The 19,943-nt window shown below is 36.4% G+C and overlaps 1 protein-coding gene across 2 annotated transcripts in view; it reads left to right on the top strand.

Annotated features, from left to right (window-relative positions):
- Nucleotides 1–18,815, top strand: part of akt3b (v-akt murine thymoma viral oncogene homolog 3b) — a 31,545-nt gene extending 12,730 nt beyond the window's left edge. Inside the window, exons 2-16 of one of the 2 annotated variants that reach the window (XR_013816170.1) lie at nucleotides 628–911; nucleotides 1,035–1,160; nucleotides 2,467–2,578; nucleotides 3,386–3,530; nucleotides 3,606–3,737; nucleotides 3,830–3,895; nucleotides 4,373–4,441; nucleotides 7,500–7,622; nucleotides 7,709–7,837; nucleotides 10,253–10,351; nucleotides 10,426–10,541; nucleotides 10,909–10,996; nucleotides 14,297–14,399; nucleotides 14,617–16,414; nucleotides 16,546–18,815. Coding sequence is in view for 1 of the 2 variants with exons in the window: in XM_079812010.1 (XP_079668136.1) it covers nucleotides 866–911; nucleotides 1,035–1,160; nucleotides 2,467–2,578; nucleotides 3,386–3,530; nucleotides 3,606–3,737; nucleotides 3,830–3,895; nucleotides 4,373–4,441; nucleotides 7,500–7,622; nucleotides 7,709–7,837; nucleotides 10,253–10,351; nucleotides 10,426–10,541; nucleotides 10,909–10,996; nucleotides 14,297–14,399; nucleotides 14,617–14,702 (1,440 nt within the window). In the remaining variant the exon portion in view is untranslated. Of the gene's footprint in view, nucleotides 1–627; nucleotides 912–1,034; nucleotides 1,161–2,466; nucleotides 2,579–3,385; nucleotides 3,531–3,605; nucleotides 3,738–3,829; nucleotides 3,896–4,372; nucleotides 4,442–7,499; nucleotides 7,623–7,708; nucleotides 7,838–10,252; nucleotides 10,352–10,425; nucleotides 10,542–10,908; nucleotides 10,997–14,296; nucleotides 14,400–14,616 lie in introns of both variants that reach the window. The other variant, XM_079812010.1, reaches the window with a different exon arrangement.
- The last annotated feature ends 1,128 nt before the right edge of the window (nucleotides 18,816–19,943 follow it).

Here is a 19,943-nt window from a genome sequence, read left to right as displayed (position 1 = left end):
GGGTTCTAAGAGGTTTCTCTGTTGATTCTGAGAGGGTTCTAAGAGGTTTCTCTGTTGATTCTGAGAGGGTTCTAAGAGGTTTCTCTGTTGATTCTGAGAGGGTTCTAAGAGGTTTCTCTGTTGATTCTGAGAGGGTTCTAAGAGGTTTCTCTGTTGATTCTAAGAGGTTTCACTGTTGATTCTAAGAGATTTCACTTTTGATTCTGAGAGGGTTCTAAGAGGTTTCTCTGTTGATTCTGAGAGGGTTCTAAGAGGTTTCTCTGTTGATTCTAAGAGGTTTCAGTGTTGATTCTGAGAGGGTTCTAAGAGGTTTCACTGTTGATTCTAAGAGATTTCACTGTTGATTCTGAGAGGTGTCACTGGGTTTATTTGACCTGATTGAACTTTTAAAGGTTGATTGTAAGAGTAATTCTACTGTTCTGAAGCGTCACAGTTCAGAGAAGAGGCACGCATCGCATCAGCATCCAGTGTGAGAGAGGAAGAGAAGGCCACGGGAAGGGGCGGGAAATGTTTCCCTGCTCCTAACAATGACTTTATTTCACATGGAAGTGTGTGTGTGAGAGGGGGAGAAGCGGAAGAGAATGACCCGTGTGTGTGTGTTTTCTCTATTTTGTTGTTTCCTTCCAGGCTGAGTCACCGTTGGAGTGTCTGAAGGGTCGCGAGAGAGAGAGAGAGAGAGAGAGTGAAAGTGAAGGAGGAGGCTGAGACGTTACATCACAACGTGGCAGAGAAAGTGAGAGGAAGAGTGTGAGAGAACAGGAGAGCAGAGCGAGACGGGCGTAAGGGAGAGCGAGGGAACAGGACAGAACCACTAGCAGGAAGTCAAGCCCTGGACTGACCCTTGAACTCTGACCTCAGACCCAACATGAACGACCAGAACGTAGTGAAAGAGGGATGGGTGCAGAAGAGAGGTGAGAAACGCATTAAAGTCTTACAGTAACTTTGAAATCTTGATGTATAAATGTTTTTGTATATATATAACAGTGTATGAATGTGTATATGGGCATGCTTGATCATTGTTATGGGCTCTACAGGTGAATACATTAAGAACTGGAGGCCGCGCTATTTCCTGTTAAAGACGGATGGGTCGTTTATTGGATATAAAGAGAAGCCGCAAGATGCTGATCTGGCATATCCGCTCAATAACTTCTCTGTCGCCAGTGAGTCTCTCTCATTATCAAACTTATTTACACGAAATCAAAATGTTTTCTAGCCTTTAGATCATGCAAATGCTAGTGCAGGTGTTTTTCACTGTTTAACATGAGGAGACATGTCACATATGTACTATATAATGACCCATTTACTCTCTGAAAAATACAAATATTATTGATGTGTTTTATAATATAGATGAGATGTGTGAAATAATATCTGGAAAATATTTACTTTAGTCTTCATTGTGTGCATTCTGTCAGAATAAAACAAATGAAATAATGTATGATTAATCTCATGATTTCCAACCAGAAATTATTACTTTTAGATTATTTATTGAATTTATTAATTAAATTATTTACTTACTTACTTACTTTATTTATTTATTTATTTAGCTAGACAAGTGAAGGATGAGGCACCAATTTCCCAGGAAGTGAAGTGCTCTATTCGCAAATGTTTTGTGCGATATTCATATTTTGTGCATAAGTAAATAAAATTATTAGGAAACATTCGGATAATAATCAGAAATGTTCCTGCATATCATAATGATTTCTGAAGGATCATGTGACACTGAAGATGCTCAAAATACAGCTTTGATCACAGGAATAAATTACATTTGATAAGATATTAAAATATATATATTTTTAATTATAATAAAAATAATTCACAATAAACAGTTTTTACTGTAATTTTGATCCAATAAATTCAGCCTTGTTGAACAATAAAGAAAGGTGTAGTTCACCCAAAAATTAAAACGGTCATTATCTTAAAAAAAAAAAAGATTTGTTTTAAACACGAGGGATCCTCTTGCGAGGGACATGAAATATATGTACTATATAATAACCCATTTATAATGTGAAAAATACAAATATTATAAAAATAATAATATTATTTGGAATTCTTTTCATTGTGTGTTATTCTGTCAGAATATTCTTTTAATTAAATTAAATTAAATATATGATTAATCTCATGATTTCCAACCAGAAATGATTTATTTTTAGATTATTTCTTTTAATAAATTTAAATAAATTTACTTTATTTATTTAGCTAGCTAGTTATTTAATTTTTTATATTTATTTTCCCTTCTTTTTAATTTGTGATATCAGTGTGTCATGTTTCTGGCAAACCCTTCAGCTCTATTTACTCTTCTCCAGATCCATGACTCAGTTCATTCAAAGCAAAATGATTCAATTAGAGCGTCACGTGCTGATGTCATCAACATGACCGCGTCCGTGATTGGAGATGATGACATCATTACTCCACGTAAACATCTTTCCTCCCCTCTCTCTCTCTCTCTCTCTCTCTCTCTCTTGTCAGAGTGTCAGCTGATGAAGACGGAGAGGCCGAAGCCCAACACCTTCATCATCAGGTGTCTGCAGTGGACCACTGTGATCGAGCGCACCTTCCACGTGGACTCGCCCGACGAGAGGTACGACACGCCCAGTGTTGCCAAGTCCACGGTTTGAAGCACGGGTTGAAGCGACCCCAATTGTGTGATATTTAGCCCCGGGAATGCGAATCTTAGTAGGCAACCATGCCAAAAAAACACATATTTTACCCTCCAAATGCGATTTTTTTTTTTTTTTTTTTGTTAACCAGAGAAGCCCCCCTGAAACGCGATTGGGCTTGTTTTGAGTAGCAATTGGGCGGGTTTTGTTGTGAAAACCTGGCAACCCTGGACACGCCCGTTCAAAAGTTTGGGGTCGGCAAGAATTTTTTAATACTTTTATTCAACAAGGATCATGTGACACTGAAGACTGGAGTAATGATGCTGAAAATACAGCTTTGATCACAGGAATAAATGACTTTTTTAGAAGATATTCACATGGAAAACAGTTATTTTAAATGATAAACATAATTCACAATATTACAGATTTTACTGTAATTTTGATCAAATAAATGCAGTGAGCAGAAGAGACCCCAAACTCAACAATAACCTATGAAGACATGAAAATGAAAACTGTCATTATCTTTAAAAAAAACAAAAACAATTTGTCAATAAAATTTCATATGAAAAGTAAAGTTAATTCAAGATGATTCTCTAAAACCAAGGCCTATTATCTCATGATTTGGTTCTCAAGGAAATTGGTCTTGTTTTGAGGATGTTCAGGAACAAAAAAAGTAAACCAACACTTTTTTATAATCATCAGTGCCGTCATAAATCAGCTGATTAATCGTCCTGCCCAATACATGGCTTTATCACAACTGATTGCTCATTTGTTTCCTTGGTGACAAGGGATGAGTGGGTCGAGGCCATTCAGATGGTGGCGGACAAGCTGGCCAAACAGGAAGAGGAAGGAATCCTGTGTAGCCCCATCTCTCAGATCGAAAACGTCAACGAGGAGGAGATGGACACGTCAACCAGTCATCACAAACGAAAGGTGAGCGCCCGAGTGAGGGACATGTTAGATTAACACGCGTGTGCTCATTCTAACCGCCTCTCTCTTGTCGGACAGACAATGAATGACTTTGACTATCTGAAGCTGCTGGGGAAAGGCACGTTTGGGAAGGTGATTCTAGTGCGAGAGAAAGCCAGCGGCACATATTATGCAATGAAGATCCTGAAAAAGGAGGTTATTATTGCCAAGGTACGAGACCCGACGCTCTGAGAACAGACTGAACTGAGAAACGATGGGCGTCAGCTGAAATCAACATCTCTCTCTCTCTCTTTCACTTTCAGGATGAAGTGGCTCACACACTCACGGAGAGCAGAGTTCTGAAGAACACTAGGCATCCGTTTCTAACTGTGAGGGATGCCATTATATATATATATTAGGGCTGTCAAAAGATTAATCGCGATTAATCGCATCCAAAATAAAAGTTTGTGTTTACATAATATATATGTGTGTACTCTGTTAATTATTATTTATATATATATATATACACACACAAGCATGTATATATTTAAGAAAAAAATATTATTTTTATATATAAAACATTTATATTTATATATATTATAGATTATATAAATGTATATACAGTATATACATGCAAATATTTCTTAAATATATACATGAATGTGTGTGTATTTATATATAAATAATTAACAGAGTACACACACATATATTATGTAAACACAAACTTTTATTTTGGATGCGATTAATCGCGATTCATCTTTTGACAGCCCTAATAAATATATATCACACTCTCCTCAGACATTTAAAGTAAACAATATAATTAAAGCACAAAAGATGAGTTATTAATTGTTTTGTCTTGCCTGCAGTCGCTGAAGTACTCGTTTCAGACGAAGGATCGTTTATGTTTTGTTATGGAGTATGTGAATGGAGGAGAGGTAAATGCTTTCAGTTATTTTAAAAGTTTTTTTTAGAACCTCAAAGGTTTGAGAGAAAGTTGGAAATATAACGTTCTTTGAACTTTCTTTCAAACATTTTAAAGCGCACAAAAGCCCCGTTTCCACCGAAATTACCCGGAGCAACTTTTTTCCCCCAGACCTGCTACTATCTGTTTCCATCGCGGTCTAAAGTACGGTGAAGATTAGTCCGGTGACGTAGGACTGCGCACGAATTTCCAGTTCCCGTTGGATTTCGTCTTCCGCAAATACACTTAACAAAGCCTGAACCTCGCCGCTGGTCCATTGGCCGTGTTTTTTAAACTCCATTGTTGATTGGAATAGCGAACAGCTCTTACTGCACGCACCGCATCTGACTTTTAGGTTGAAATAAAATGCTGGGTGAGCTTAACCAATCAGCATGTTCAGCGCCCAAGTCCCACCCCCGAAAGTTCCTGAACTTTGTAAAAGTACTACCTCGCGAGCAGGGCCGTTTTGAGGAGGTAATTTTCCCCCGGAACTTCATTTAGACCCTGGTTCCTGCGGTCGAAACACACAGAGAACCACCCCAAAGTCCCTAGTTCCTGGGGGGAAAGTTCCCGCGGTGGAAACTTTCCGGCTTTCAAACTTAAAAAAAAAAACTATTTTTACCAAATTTTAGAAACACATTCTGTTGGACTGTAATTTTTTATGATATTGCTAGAAAACGTTTTTATTCAGAAACATGTTTACGAGGAATATTTTGGAGTGTCACCTGAATGTATTTTAGATTTTCTATCTTATGTCAAATTATTTGATATTTTATGGATTGTGATATTGACCTTGTGTTTGCCATGTAAATAGCCTCAATGCAACATGGCGTTAAAAATGACTTTTTTTTTAACTTTTCTTTCCAAATATCGAACTTCTTCCTGAATCTTCTCAAACTTACAAACCTTTTCTTTTAAAATTTTGGATTTTTTTGTTATCTTTCTTTCAAATTTCCTTTTGAATATTTACAAACTTTTCCCCAACTTTTGTTCTTTCTGTCAAACTTCTGTCCTTTTGATCTTCTTTTGAACTTTTGAATCATTATTTTTTTTTAAAGGTTTCTTTCTCTCTAATCTTTGATATTTTTCAAACATTCAAACAATTTACTAAATTTATATCCACATTTCAAACTTTTAGACTTTCTTTTGAACTTTTCTTTCCAAATATCGAATTTATTCCCGAATCTTCTCAAACTTACAAACCTTTTCTTTTCAAATTTTGGATTTTCTTTGAAACATTTTCAACCTTACAAACTGTTGTTCTTTCTGTCAAACTTCTGACCTAATATTTAGACATTTTGGATCATCCTTTGAACTTTTTCAAACAATTTACAAAAATTCTTTCCAGCTTTCAAATTTTCTTTCCAAAAATTTTCAAAATAATTTTCAAATTTTTTGTGTTTCTCTGTACATTTAGAACATTTTTGAACTTTTGTTTTTCTAACTTTTGATGTTTCTTATTATGTAAAATTATTTTATATTTTATGGATTGTGATATTGACCTTGTGGTTGCCATGTAAATAGCCTCAATGCTAACATGGCGTTAAAAATGTAATAAACAAACAAACATACCAAATTTTTCGAACAAATTTATCTTTCCAAATTTCAAACTTTCTTTGGAATATTTTCAAACTTTTTTTTCCCCAACTTTTGTTCTTTCTGTCAAACTTGTGACCTGCTTTTGAACTTTTGGCTCATTCTTTTAAACCTTTTCTTTTGAACTTTCTCTAAACTTTGAACTTTTTCAAACATTCAAATGATTTACAAAATTTCTTTCTGGCTTTCAAACTTTCTTTAAAATCTTCTTGCAAACCTTTAAACTCTTCTTTCCAAATATCAAATTTATTTCCAAATCTTCTCAAACTTACAAACCTTTTCTTTTCAAATTTGGATTTCCTTTTTTTTCTTTCTTTCCAAATTTCAAACTTCCTTTCGAACATTTTCAAACTTACAAACTGTTGTTCTTTCTGTCAAACTTCTGACCTTCTAATATTTAGACATTTTGGATCATCCTTTTAAACCTTTGAACTTTGAACATTTTTCAAACAATTTACAAAAATTCTTTCCAGCTTTCAAATTTTCTTTCCAAAATTTTTAAATTCTATCCCGAAAATGTTCACAATAATAATTTCACATTTTTAGTGTTTCTCTGCACATTTAGAACTTCCTTTAGTACATTTTTGAACTTTTGTTTTTCTAAATTGTAATGTTTCTTATTATGTAATAATAAGATATAATAGAATAATTATTTTATGGATTGTGATATTGACCTTGTGGTTGCCATGTAAATAGCCTCAATGCTAGCATGGCGTTAAAAATGTAATAAACAAACAAACATACCAAATTTTTCGAACAAATTTATCTTTCTTTCCAAATTTCAAACTTTGGAATATTTTCAAACTTTTTTTCCCAACTTTTGTTCTTTCTGTCAAACTTGTGACCTTCTTTTGAACTTTTGGCTCATTCTTTTAAACCTTTTCTTTTGAACTTTCTCTAAACTTTTTCAAACATTCAAATGATTTACAAAATTTCTTTCTGGCTTTCAAACTATCTTTAAAATCTTCCTGCAAACCTTTAGACTTTCTTTTTAACTTTTCTTTCCAAATATCGTATTTATTTCCAGATCTTCTCAAACTTACAAACCTTTTCTTTTCAAATTTTGGATTTTCTTCTGTCCTTCTGACCTTCTAATATTTAGAAATTTTGGATCATCTTTTTAAACCTTTGAACTTTTTCAAACAATTAACAAAAATTATTTCCAGCTTTCAAATTTTCTTTCCAAAATTTTGAAATTCTATCCGAAAATTTTCAAAATAATTTTCAAATTTTCTCTGTACATTTTTGAACTTTTTGTCTTTCCAACTTTTGATGTTTCTTTAAACAGTTTCCAAACTTTCCTTCCAACCTTCTTTTGAATGGTCGTCTTTCTTGCTTTATTTGAACTGTTCATGTTGTATGTATGTGGGTGTGACGCACATTTGGATTTGTGAATTCTGAATATTCTTTTTTTTGTTTTTTTATTGCGGTTGCAGTTGTTTTTTCACTTGTCGAGAGAGCGCGTGTTTTCGGAGGATAGAACCCGTTTCTACGGCGCTGAGATCGTTTCTGCGTTGGATTACTTGCACTCTGCCAAGATTGTTTACCGAGACCTGAAGGTGAACAAAACACAGACTCATTTTCATCCTTCGTATTATCATCTGAACGTAAGCTATAACAAATCCATTTGTGTGCGTTTTTCCAGCTGGAAAACTTGATGTTGGATAAGGACGGTCACATAAAGATCACTGATTTCGGCCTGTGTAAGGAGGGCATCACAGACGCCGCTACCATGAAAACCTTCTGCGGGACCCCGGAGTATCTGGCCCCTGAGGTACGGGACACAAACATGTTTTTATCTCTTTAAACCCGGCACAGGAAGCCCTCTGTACCGCGGTACATTTAATATAGATGGCGGTTTATTCTCCGTCTGTCACAGCCGGAACAGGTTAGCAGGAACAGGGTCACACTTTAGCTGTGCTTTTTAGCGTCCGGACAGAAATAGCCACAAACAGCAGTAGGCTGTAGACAAGACTGAGCAGCTCATGGGTAAAAATAGAGTGATCAGACAGGAAACGTAACCGTGACCTGCTGGCCGTTTTCACTGCTGTTTAAGCTCCACTTTTGATAATGAAATGACTACCGCAGCATTTATAATAAACAATGCTGATGCATATGGATGCTGTAACCCTGACATTACTCATGCTAGTGCTGATGTAACCGGACGTCAGGCTGTCTTCCCATCATTTGAGTCATTTATCCGGGTTGGACATGGACTTTAAAACACGGATGTTTGACGTTACTGGTTAGGTTTTAAAAGAGGATGTAGTTGTTGATGTAAATGTGATTGATTATTGATTAGATGTCTGAGGATAATATGACCGGTCGTGGATCAGATATTAGGATAATGTCCATAATTGATTTTTGAGCATTGATATTGGAGCATAATGGGATTATTTGATGAAGAATTGGAAGATATTAGTGTGTTTTTGATTGGTTATTCAGATTTGATCGATTGTTGGTGGCTATTATTATTATTAATGAAGAATTGGAAGATATTAGTGTGTTTTTGATTGGTTATTTGAGGTTAATATTTATGAATATTGGAAATATGTGTTTTTCGATCGATTATTGGTGGCTAATATTATTATTATTAATGAAGAATTGGAAGATATTAGTGTGTTTTTGATCAGTTATTTGAGGTTAATATAATTATTTATGAATATTGGAAATATATGCGTTTTGATCGTTTATTGGAGGCTAATATAATTATTGATGAAGAATTGGAAGATATTAATGACTTTTTGATCGGTTATTGGAGGATAATATAATTATTAATGAAGAATTAGAAGGTAATAATGTGATTATTGATCAGTTATTGATGCTAATATAATTATGAATATCTGAAATATGTGTTTTGATCGATTATTGGTGGCTAATATTATTAATGAAGAATTGGAAGGTATTAATGTGTTTTTGATCGGTTATTGGAGGCTAATATAATTATTAATGAAGAACTGGAAAATATGAATGTGATGCTGTTATTGATGCTAATATTATTATTTATGAAGAATTGGACTATATTAATGAGGTTTTGATCGATTATTGGAGGCTAATATAATTATTAATTATTCATGAAGAATTGGAAGATATTCTTGCATTTTTGACCGATTATTGGTGACTAATATTATTAATGAAGAATTGGAAGATATGAATGTGTTTAGCCGATTATTGGAGGCTAATATATTTATTAATGAAGTATTGGAAGATATGAATGTGTTTGACCGATTATTGGAAGTTAATATAATTATTCATGAAGAATTGGAAGAAATTAATGCGATTATTGATCAGTTATTGATGCTAATATTATTATTAATGAAGAATTGGACGATATTAAGGAGGTTTTGATCAGTTATTGGAGGATAATATAATTATTAATGAAGAATTGGAAGAAATTAATGTGTTTTTGATTGTTTATTGGAGGCTATTATTATTAATTATTAATGAAGAATTGAAAGATATTAATGGGGTTTGATCGATTATTGGAGGCTAATATTATTATTTATGAAGATCAGAAATATATTGATGTGTTTTTGATCTATTATTGGTGGCTAATATAATTATTAACGAAGAACTGGAAGATATGAATGCGATTTATTGATCAGTTATTGATGCTAATATTATTATCTATGAAGAATTGGACGATATTAATGAGGTTTTGATCGGTGATTGGAGGATAATATAATTATTAATGAATAATTGGAAGATATCAATGCGATTATTGATCAGTCATTGATGCTAATATAATTATTTATGAAGATCTGAAATATATTTGGTTTTGTTTTGGTCGATTTTTGTTCTGGTCGATTATTGGGAGCTAATATTATTATTATTATTATTATTATTAATGAAGAATTGGAAGATATGAATGCGATTATTGATCAGTTATTGATGCTAATCGAATTATTTATGAAGATCTGGAATATATTAATGTGATTTATTGTTGAGGTATTCAATAATAATTTGATGTTATTGTTAATCAGTTATGGATCATGTGTGGGAGGACAAATTATAATGATTATAGTTATGAAATCACATTTATTGTTGCACCATTTGACCTGAGTGTGCAGGGGACTGAAGATATGAAAGTATCTAGTAATATGAAAGTGTTTTTTTCATGATTGATCAGGCATTTGAACATGATGAGACTGTTTAAGGATGAGGTGTTGTTGTTTGTGTGATTGATCAGGTATTGGAGGACAATGATTACGGGAGAGCGGTGGACTGGTGGGGTCTGGGAGTGGTTATGTATGAGATGATGTGTGGACGCCTTCCCTTTTATAATCAGGTACAGTATGACTCACTGTAACAACACACAACACATTGTTTCTCATGCATATGCTGACGTGCGTCTTTCTTCAGGACCATGAGAAGCTGTTTGAACTGATTCTGATGGAGGAGATCAAGTTTCCCAGAACCCTCTCTGCAGACGCCAAGTCTTTACTGTCTGGATTACTCATCAAAGACCCCAATAAGAGGTGTGTGTGTGTGTGTGTGTGTGTGTGTGTGTGTGTGTGTGTGTGTGTGTGTGTGTGTGTGTGTGTGTGTGTGTGTGTGTGTGTGTGTGTGTGTGTGTGTGTGTGTGTGTGTGTGTGTGTGTGTGTGTGTGTGTGTGTGTGTGTGTGTGTGTGTGTGTGTGTGTGTGTGTGTGTGTGTGTGTGTGTGTGTGTGTGTGTGTGTGTGTGTGTGATCCAAAGCCTGTGTGTTTGGACTGTTTCTACTAACTACTGTTTGCGTTGGCAGAGGTGAAATCATCATCATTTCAATATGAGAGCACCAGGTTTCATCTGTTTGTGTATCAGGTGAGACCTGAATGAATATCAATCTGTGGTTTATTCTCCGAAGGCTCGGAGGAGGTCCGGATGATGCTAAGGAAATCATGAGACACAGTTTCTTCACGGCGCTGGACTGGCAGGACGTCTATGACAAAAAGGTACAAGTGCACTTGCAATGAGGCGAGACATACCATATTGTTTCCGAATATAAGATGATGCAGAAAACGGGGTTGTCTTATATTCAGGATCTAGACTTGTACATGTCAATAGTACACCCGCAACAACAGGTGGCACCAAATACACGTAAAACGAGTGTGCCTAGAGCTACGGTGTGTCAGAGTGTAATATTAGAAGATCAAGAGCACAAAAAACGCTTACCGTCTAAGAGCCGCGTGACTTATCATGTTTGTTTGCCTCGAACAAACTTCCAGTGTACGGGATTTTAAAATGTATAACTGTGCCCACATTTCAAGGCCACATACCATTCAGATGGGCTACTGGTTATTTACCATACTTTCAATACAATTCAATATATGCTGTATATTTTTTTTTTAATAAAAGCATTTTCTTTATCAAAAAGCCTTTTTCCAAAAGGTAAATCTTGAAAAGGGGGGGGGGGTCGTCTTATCAGGGTTGTCTTATATTCGGAACAATACAGTAATAGAGGTTTTATAAGCAGAAACGTGACTTGTTCGTTACCATTCAGAAGTTTTCTTTGAAAGAAATTAATACTTTAAAGGTGCAGTGTGTCAATTTTAGAGGCATCTAGTGGTGAGATTGCGAATTGCAACCGCTCACCCCTCCCTTTCAAAGCACATAGAGAATCTACGGTGGCCGACACAGGACAAAGATGTCATCGTCTGAGAGAGCAGAGAGTGACTAGCGCTCTATAGAGCAGTTTGTCCGTTTAGGGCTACTGTAGAAACATGACAGCGCAAAATGGCGACTTCACTGTGATGGTGCTTTCACACCTGACGCGAATAAATCACGCTATTCGCACGAAGTTGGACGCTTGAACATTTTGAGTTTACTCGCTTCATTCGCGCTTGAAATTCACTTCCTTTACAGACGCAAATTCGCATCATGGGAGGGGCTTCTGTCCGGCGGTTCGTCTCGTTGAGAAATGGCTGACATGGGCTGTGTTTACTAGGGATGCAACAATACAGTTAGTCCACGGTTCAATACATACCTCGGTTTTTAACCACGGTTTTCGGTTCGGTTCGGTTCTGATGGCTTGTCACATACATTTTTTGTTATTCTATTCTTAGGCAACAGGAACAGCAAGAGGTTAAGGAGAAAAAAAACTATTTTTATTGCAATACTCTTTCTTTATTTTACTTAAAAGAATTGAAAAACCTACCTTAAACTTAAAACTTTACTTTAAAAAAAAAAACCTTGTATTCCTAGTGTATTGTATAATATATAAAAAAAAAAAAAAAAAAAAAAAAAATATATATATATATATATATATATATATATATATATAAAGATTTACACTGGCAGCTCAGAGCTGTACAGCAGCATTAAAGTATGCAATTGAATGAATGAATGTAAAAATAAAACCCTACATAGACTTCACTATAAAATATACATTGATTCTTATTAAAGCTACTGTATTAGTTTTTCAGTCAAGAGCAGTGAGTGATTTTCTCTTTGTCTTTTGTTAACATTAAAGGGATAGTTCGTTCAAAAATTCAAATTCTGTCATCGAGAAATGAATACAGGTTTGAAACCATGTTAGAGTGAGTAAATAATGACATCATTTTAGAGGTGAACTGTCCCTTTAAGGATCGCGTGTTCACTACTGTGCTGTTGTCTAATATACTGCATCTAATATACAGACACACGCGATTTTACTTTCACTTTAGACATAGACTGTGTTTATGTTAACCTTGTGTGTATTTGACAGTATTAGCGCAGTAAAACGATTTAGTCCTGTAATCACGTTTGACAGGCGTTTAGTGCGCACGCTCTGAAAGCGCATGTTAAAACCACGCACGCCAATGAAACCGGCAAGGCTGTAAAACGCATGCAAATAATGAACTTTCGTGATTGTGAATAACTATAGTGTTGCGTGAGTATAACTCTACCACTAACCTGTGATGTGAATGTATGTCACGTTCAGTATTGGGATGGAGGCAAATGATAGAATTTGTAGAAAAATACTTAATTAAATGCAAAACCGAAAAACCGCAATTCACAGGCGCGTATTGAACCGTGAAGGCCGTACCGAACGGTTCAATATTATATTGAGAATTGTGGCATCCCTAGTGTTTACACGTCTTTTTTGTTAAAATACAACTGTTAATGTGTGACAAAACGTAGTTTTAAGACTTTTTCAGGCGATAATGTAGTTGTTTAAAGCTCAAATCTGTGGTTTATTTATAAAAAGAGTGTGTCTATTTGAACATTTGATCTGGCGTTTTCGGAGTTGTGAGCTCCAGTGGATCAGCAGCGCTCATTAACCCCGGCGAGAGCAGCCTTTCCTCAGCCAGTCCTTCTGCCGTCTGCCGCTGGCTCTGATGTCTCTGTGGTGTCTCGAGCTATAATTCGTCTTGTAACGGCCGATCTTTGGTCTCATGGATCTATAATTTGTTTCCTGGCAAATCGTTTAGGCTGAGGGCAAAGTGAAGTTTCATTACTTTTTTATTTTTAGGCTATTTAACTTTACGTTACCGTTGTAGCCGACTAGCACTGACTTTGAATGTTTGACTGAATCGTTTGCTTTATTTCATGTATAGCTTATTATACCTTTTACTTAGACTTTTGTATTATTGATCATACATAAACTTGCATTTAACAAAAAGAGACTGGGTTGTGTTTCATGTCATTTAATGTTATCACAGTGATAATCATATGCACACTTGTCTGAACCAGATATTAATATATGATTAATATAAACCATATGATTTTCTCCTCATTGTTGTCACTACTAGAGCAAGCTCCTGATTGGTTAACGCAGCCGAATATCCGGCAAATTTTCGATTTTTCATCTTGTGCGAATCACGCGTCAAATGCTCAATTTGCGCTGTCATTCGCGTGAATCGCGTCATTCGTCTTTGCATTGACTTAACATGTAAATCACTCGCGCGAAACGCTTCATTCACGTCCGGTGTGAACGCACCATAAGGAGACACGCGGTGTATGGAGATAGAAATGCCTAATTCTAAGGTAATAAAAACATAACGGTACATTAAGAAAGGTCTTTATACACCACTGAAAACATTATAATATGCGTAACTTTGCATTTCTGTCAATCCTCATAAATGCTACACACTGCACCTTTAATTCATTAAATTGATCAAAAGTGACCTTTATAAAGTTACAAAGGATTTCTATTTCAAATAAATGCTGTACTTTTGAACTTCTTATTCATTAAAGATGTGTATTTGTTCATTCATTCATACATGATTATGTATAATAAGCTGCTTTCTCTCTCGGTCACGTCTCTTTTCCAGCTGGTACCGCCGTTCATGCCCCAAGTATCGTCTGAAACGGACACCAGGTATTTCGACGAGGAGTTCACGGCGCAGACCATCACCATCACCCCTCCAGAGAAGTGTGAGTGCGCTGTTTCCCCTCCCTCTCTCTCTTTTCCTGTAGACCGGCTCCTTGTGGCACAGGATGGGGAAGTTGCATTCGGTACACAATGAAAGAGCCGTGCTTTTCCATCAAGCATCGAGCGTATCACTGTGAAAATCTGCATGGCGCTATGGAGCGCAGTGGAAAATTCAGTCGGCCGTCAAGTGTGTAACGTTTCTCTCTTCCTCTCCTGCAGATGACGAGGACGGGATGGACGCGGCCGATAGCGAACGGAGACCACATTTCCCACAATTCTCGTATTCGGCCAGCGGGCGGGAGTGATGTCATCGAGTACCGCCATTTAAGGAGTCCTGCGTAGCCATGCTAGAAAGAGCCCCCCTCTCTCTCCCCCTCCGTTTAATTACTGATAGTCATAGCGAGTCGTTTTTTGTTGCTTTTTGTTCATTTTTTAATTTTATTTTATGTGGGACTTAAAAGGGGTTTTGCACAGTTGGGTGAGACTTGAGCTAGTCGACCCACATTTAAAAAGTCTTGTACACTTTCAGCTTGTTGTTTACAGATCATGGACAGTGTTTTTTGGGAAATATGATCAGTATTGTTGAAGACCTGGAGCATTTTTTTTTTTTTTTTTTTGCACTTGTTTAAAAGAGCCGTTGTGGGGAACAAACCAAAAATGTTGCCTTATGTGTGTGGATCTCATCAGACAGACAGACAGACAGACAGACAGATATGTAGTTGGGGTTATTAGATGCAGCAGTAGATCTGTTCCTGTGAGGCTCACAAATGTAATTTTGTTCCTGATTTTTAACACACACACACACCACACACACACATCCTCTGTCTGAGGCGTTCTTGTTCCTCGTTCATGCTTTCGGTAGAACTGAAATCTACGAAAGCGGGGAAAAGTGTGTCAGAGGAAACTAGTGTTAATATTTGCGTTTCTTTTTAGTTTTTATCCTCACGCTCTGATATGAAGGTTTGTTCAAACACTCAACCATACAACAAACTGCCGTTACTGTAAAGGTCTCTCAGGCAATTCAGAGCACAAGTGTGAATCTCATGAAACCTGTCAACATGTCCGTGTCATAATCCACTGCAAAATCATAAAGACGACTAAATATTTTTTGCATGAAAAAAACATATTTTAGCATCACTTTAATGTTTTGCATTGGGATGTCATTTTTATGACAATTTCCTCCCATGTTCTCATTACTGTAATACAGAAAATTAAGTATATTTTAGCACCACTTTGATGTTTTGCATTGCAGCGTTATTGTCAGGATAATCTCCTCGCTTATTCTCATTACCGTAATGCAAAGAAAATCTCATTCTCACCGCAATACATAAAAATGAAGCATATTTTTAGCATCATTTGGATATTTTGCATTGCAACAGTTTCATGATCATCTCCTCCCATATTCTCATTACCGTAATACAGAAAAATGAAGCATATTTTAGCATCACTTTAGATGTTTCGCATTCCGATGCTTTCACGACAATTTCCTCCCAAATTCTCATTACCGTAATACAGAAAAATAAAGCATATTTTAGCATCACTTTAGATGTTTTGCATTTCGACGTTATTTTCACAACAATTTCTTCCAAAATTCTCATTACCGTAATACAGAAAAATTAAACATATTTTAGCATCACTTTAGATGTTTTGCATTTCCACGTTATTTTCAAGACAATTTCCTCCCAAGTTCTTATTACCGTAATACAGAAAAGTAAGCATATTTTAGCATTACTTATCTGTTTTGCATTCCGACGCTTTCACGACAATTTCCTCCCAAATTCTCATTACCGTAATGCAACGAAAATCCCGTTGTCATTACCGTAATACAGAAAAATTAAGCTTATTTTATCATCACTTTAGATGTTTTGCATTCCGACGTTATTTTCACAACAATTTCCTCCCATATTCTGATTACCGTAATACAGAAAAATGAAGCATATTTTTAGCATCACTTTAGATGTTTTGCATTTCGACGTTACTTTCACGACGATTTCCTCCCCATTCTCATTACCGTAATGTAACGAAAATCTCATTGTCATTACCGTAATACAGAAAAATGAAGCATATTTTAGCATCACTTTAGATGTTTTGCATTTCAACGTTATTTTCATGACAATTTCCTCCCAAATTCTAATTACCGTAATACAGAAAAATTAAGCATATTTTATCATCACTTTAGATGTTTTGCATTCCAACGTTATTTTCACAACAATTTCCTCCCATATTCTGATTACCGTAATACAGAAAAATGAAGCATATTTTTAGCATCACTTTAGATGTTTTGCATTTCGACGTTACTTTCACGACGATTTCCTCCCCCATTCTCATTACCGTAATGCAACGAAAATCTCATTGTCATTACCGTAATACAGAAAAATTAAGCATATTTTAGCATCAGTTTAAATGTTTTGCATTTCAACGTTATTTTCACGACAATTTCCTCCCAAATTCTCATTACCGTAATACAGAAAAATGAAGCATATTTTAGCATCACTTAAGATGTTTTGCATTCCGACACTTCCACGACAATTTCCTCCCAAATTCTCATTACCGTAATGCAACGAAAATCTCTATCATTACGCAATACATAAAAATTAAGCATATTTTAGCATCACTTAGATGATTTGCATTTCGACGTTACATTCATGACAATTTCCTCCCATGTTCTTATTACCGTAATGCAAGGAAAATAGCATTCTCATTACCGCAACAGAAGAAATGATAGTAGTATAATATTATTTTAGCACTTTACAATAAGGTTTCATTTGTTAACATTGAGCAATAATTCCACAGCATTTATTAGTCTTAATGTTAATTTCACCATTTATTAATACATTCTTAAAATTTTAAGTTGTATTTGTTTACATTAGTTTACGCACTGTGAACATGAACAAACAATGAACAATTATTAACTTGCATTGACAAAGATTATTAACTGTTGTAAAAACAAAATTGCTCACTATTAGTTCACGTTTACTAATGTTTAACAAATGAGACCTTATTGTAAAGCGTTACCAGTATTTTTATGTTATTGGTATTTATTTTACTGACTGTGCTGCTTCAGTTAAACATATGGAAATATTTTTATAGTAATGCAGTAAAAGGTTAATGAAAACCCCTAATAAAAATCACCAACGTAATGGGAATTACAAACAACTATTTGGATGCATTACAGTGATTATGTCTTTTGCATTATGGTAGTGAGATTTTGCAAAATACACAATGCAAAAAATCATAATGGTTCAAAAATTCCTTTATATATTCTATAATTCCTTTAGATCTTTTAGGGTGAAATATGAGCTGCACATGTGTTCGTGAGATTCACCCATAAATATACCCACCGACGGGGTGAAATCTGCTCAAATGTGGTTTTTATCACGTTGTCCTTCACTGCTCACCTCCGACATGCTAAAAACGGAGCGTTTTAAGAGCCGCGAAGCGTCAAGGACAAACGTGTAAAGACTCATGTTGGGTGGCGTTTCACCATTACTGTACAGAGCAACAGGTGTGCGTCTCTCTCACCAGCACAGAGAGAGACCAATCAACCACTGACCCTCACTTCTCACCACAAAGAGAGAAAAACCTAATGTTGGACTATTCCTGAAGATGTAAATACAAACCTCTCGCTCCTCTTTTTACCGTTATCGTTACATTACGATTATTTTTTTGCATCGAGAACTGTCTCCATAGCTGTGGAAATCTTATGGACGTGTGATGTCTGCGTTTGGAATCAATACCAAGTCAGAACACAGACTCATTATATGTGCAACTGAGCCATGCAATACCAGTGTGAATGACCCTTGACCCCGGAGCCGCCCCTCCCCTGTGTGATGTACATATGCAATGCCTTCTGTTTGTGACGACAGGCGCGTGACGGTTATCGTGTGTGACAAAATATGAATCGAAAAATATCCCCTGAAATGACACAAACTCATTGGAGGAACGACGAGTTGCTATGGTTTCAATCCCATCCTGTTTGTACCCAATCCAGTGAACGTTTTGGAAACTGCCGGTGTTTGTTGCGGTTCTTCATAGCGAATGATATGAGTGTGTGTGATTGTTCGTTAAAGTTTCAGTTGTTATTTTCTCGCTGTGACGCATTCGGTCAGGCTAACGGGAAATCCTCATTGGGTTTTCTAAAGTTGTTCCGATGAGTTTTTTGTTTTTTTGGGTTTGTTTCAGCGTATTTTTGTACTATAGATGTAATTTAGTTGTATTTATTTTCGTATGTTGGGATGAAGGACGCTGTCAGCCGCGTTTATTAAGTGCTCTCTCTCCCTCATTATTTTTTTATACCTTTCCTTTAGTCGTTTGCCTGTTTTGTTTCATACCAAAACATTAGGGCAAGTGCCATGTAGAGGACTTGCATTGCCATTTGGTAGTATTTATTTTAAGTTATATTAAAATGTTCAAATTTCCCAGAGGGTCCATGTGGTATTTTTTTCCAGATTCAAGTTGTGATGTTTTAATGCTGCGTCTTTTGTGTGTGCGTGTGTACACTATATTGCCAGAAGTATTGGGACACCCCACCAAATCATTTAATTCAGGTGTTCAGTCACTTCCATGGCCACAGGTGTATAAATCAAGCACTAGGCATGCAGACGCTTCTACACACATTTGTGAGAGAATGGGCCGCTCTCAGTGAACTCAAGCGTGGTACAGTGATAAGCTGTCACGTGCAATAAGTCCATTCGTGAAATTTCTTCACTACTAAATATTCCATGGTTAACTGTTAGTGGCATTATAACAAAGTGGATGCATTTGGGAACAACAGCAACTCAGCGACGAAGTGGTAGAGCTTCATGGAATGGGTTTCCATGGCCGAGCAGCTCACCCAAGCCTTACATCACCAATGCAAAGCAAAGCGTGGGTGGGGTAAAGCACGCCGCCACTGGACTCTAGAGCAGAGGAGACGTGTTCTCTGGAGTGACCAATCACGTTTCTTTGTCTGGCAATCCGATGGACGAGTCTGGGTTTGGTGGTTGCCAGGAGAACAGGACTTGCCTGACTGCATTGTGTCAAGTGTAAAGTTTGGTGGAGGGGGGATTATGGTGTGGGGTTGTTTTTCAGGGGTTGGGCTTGGCCTCTTAGTTCCAGTGAAAGGAACTCTTAATGCTTCAGCACACCAAGACATTTTGGACAATTTCATGCTCCCAACTTTGTGGGAACAGTTTGGGGACGGCGCCTTCCTGTCCCAACATGACTGCGCTCCAGTGCACAAAACGCCGGTCCATAAAGACATGGATGAGTGAGTTTGGTGGAGGAACTGGACTGGACTGCACAGAGTCCTGACCTCAACCTGATAGAACACCTTCGGGATGAATTAGAGCGGAGACTGAGAGCCAGGCCTTCTCGTCCAACATCAGTGCCTGACCTCACAAATGTGCTTCTAGAAGAATGGTCAAAGATTCCCATAAACACACTCCTAAACCTGTGGAAAGCCTTCCCAGATGAGTTGAAGCTGTTATGGGTGGGTCATCTCCATATTAAACCCTATGGAAGAAGAATGGGATGTCATTTAAAGTTAATGTGCATGTAAAGGAAGG

This window comes from Gobio gobio (assembly GCF_949357685.1).
Source record: "Gobio gobio genome assembly, chromosome: 3".
Lineage (NCBI taxonomy): Eukaryota > Metazoa > Chordata > Actinopteri > Cypriniformes > Gobionidae > Gobio > Gobio gobio.
Note: the sequence above shows the minus strand (reverse complement) of the source record. Positions and strands in the feature narration are given on the sequence as shown.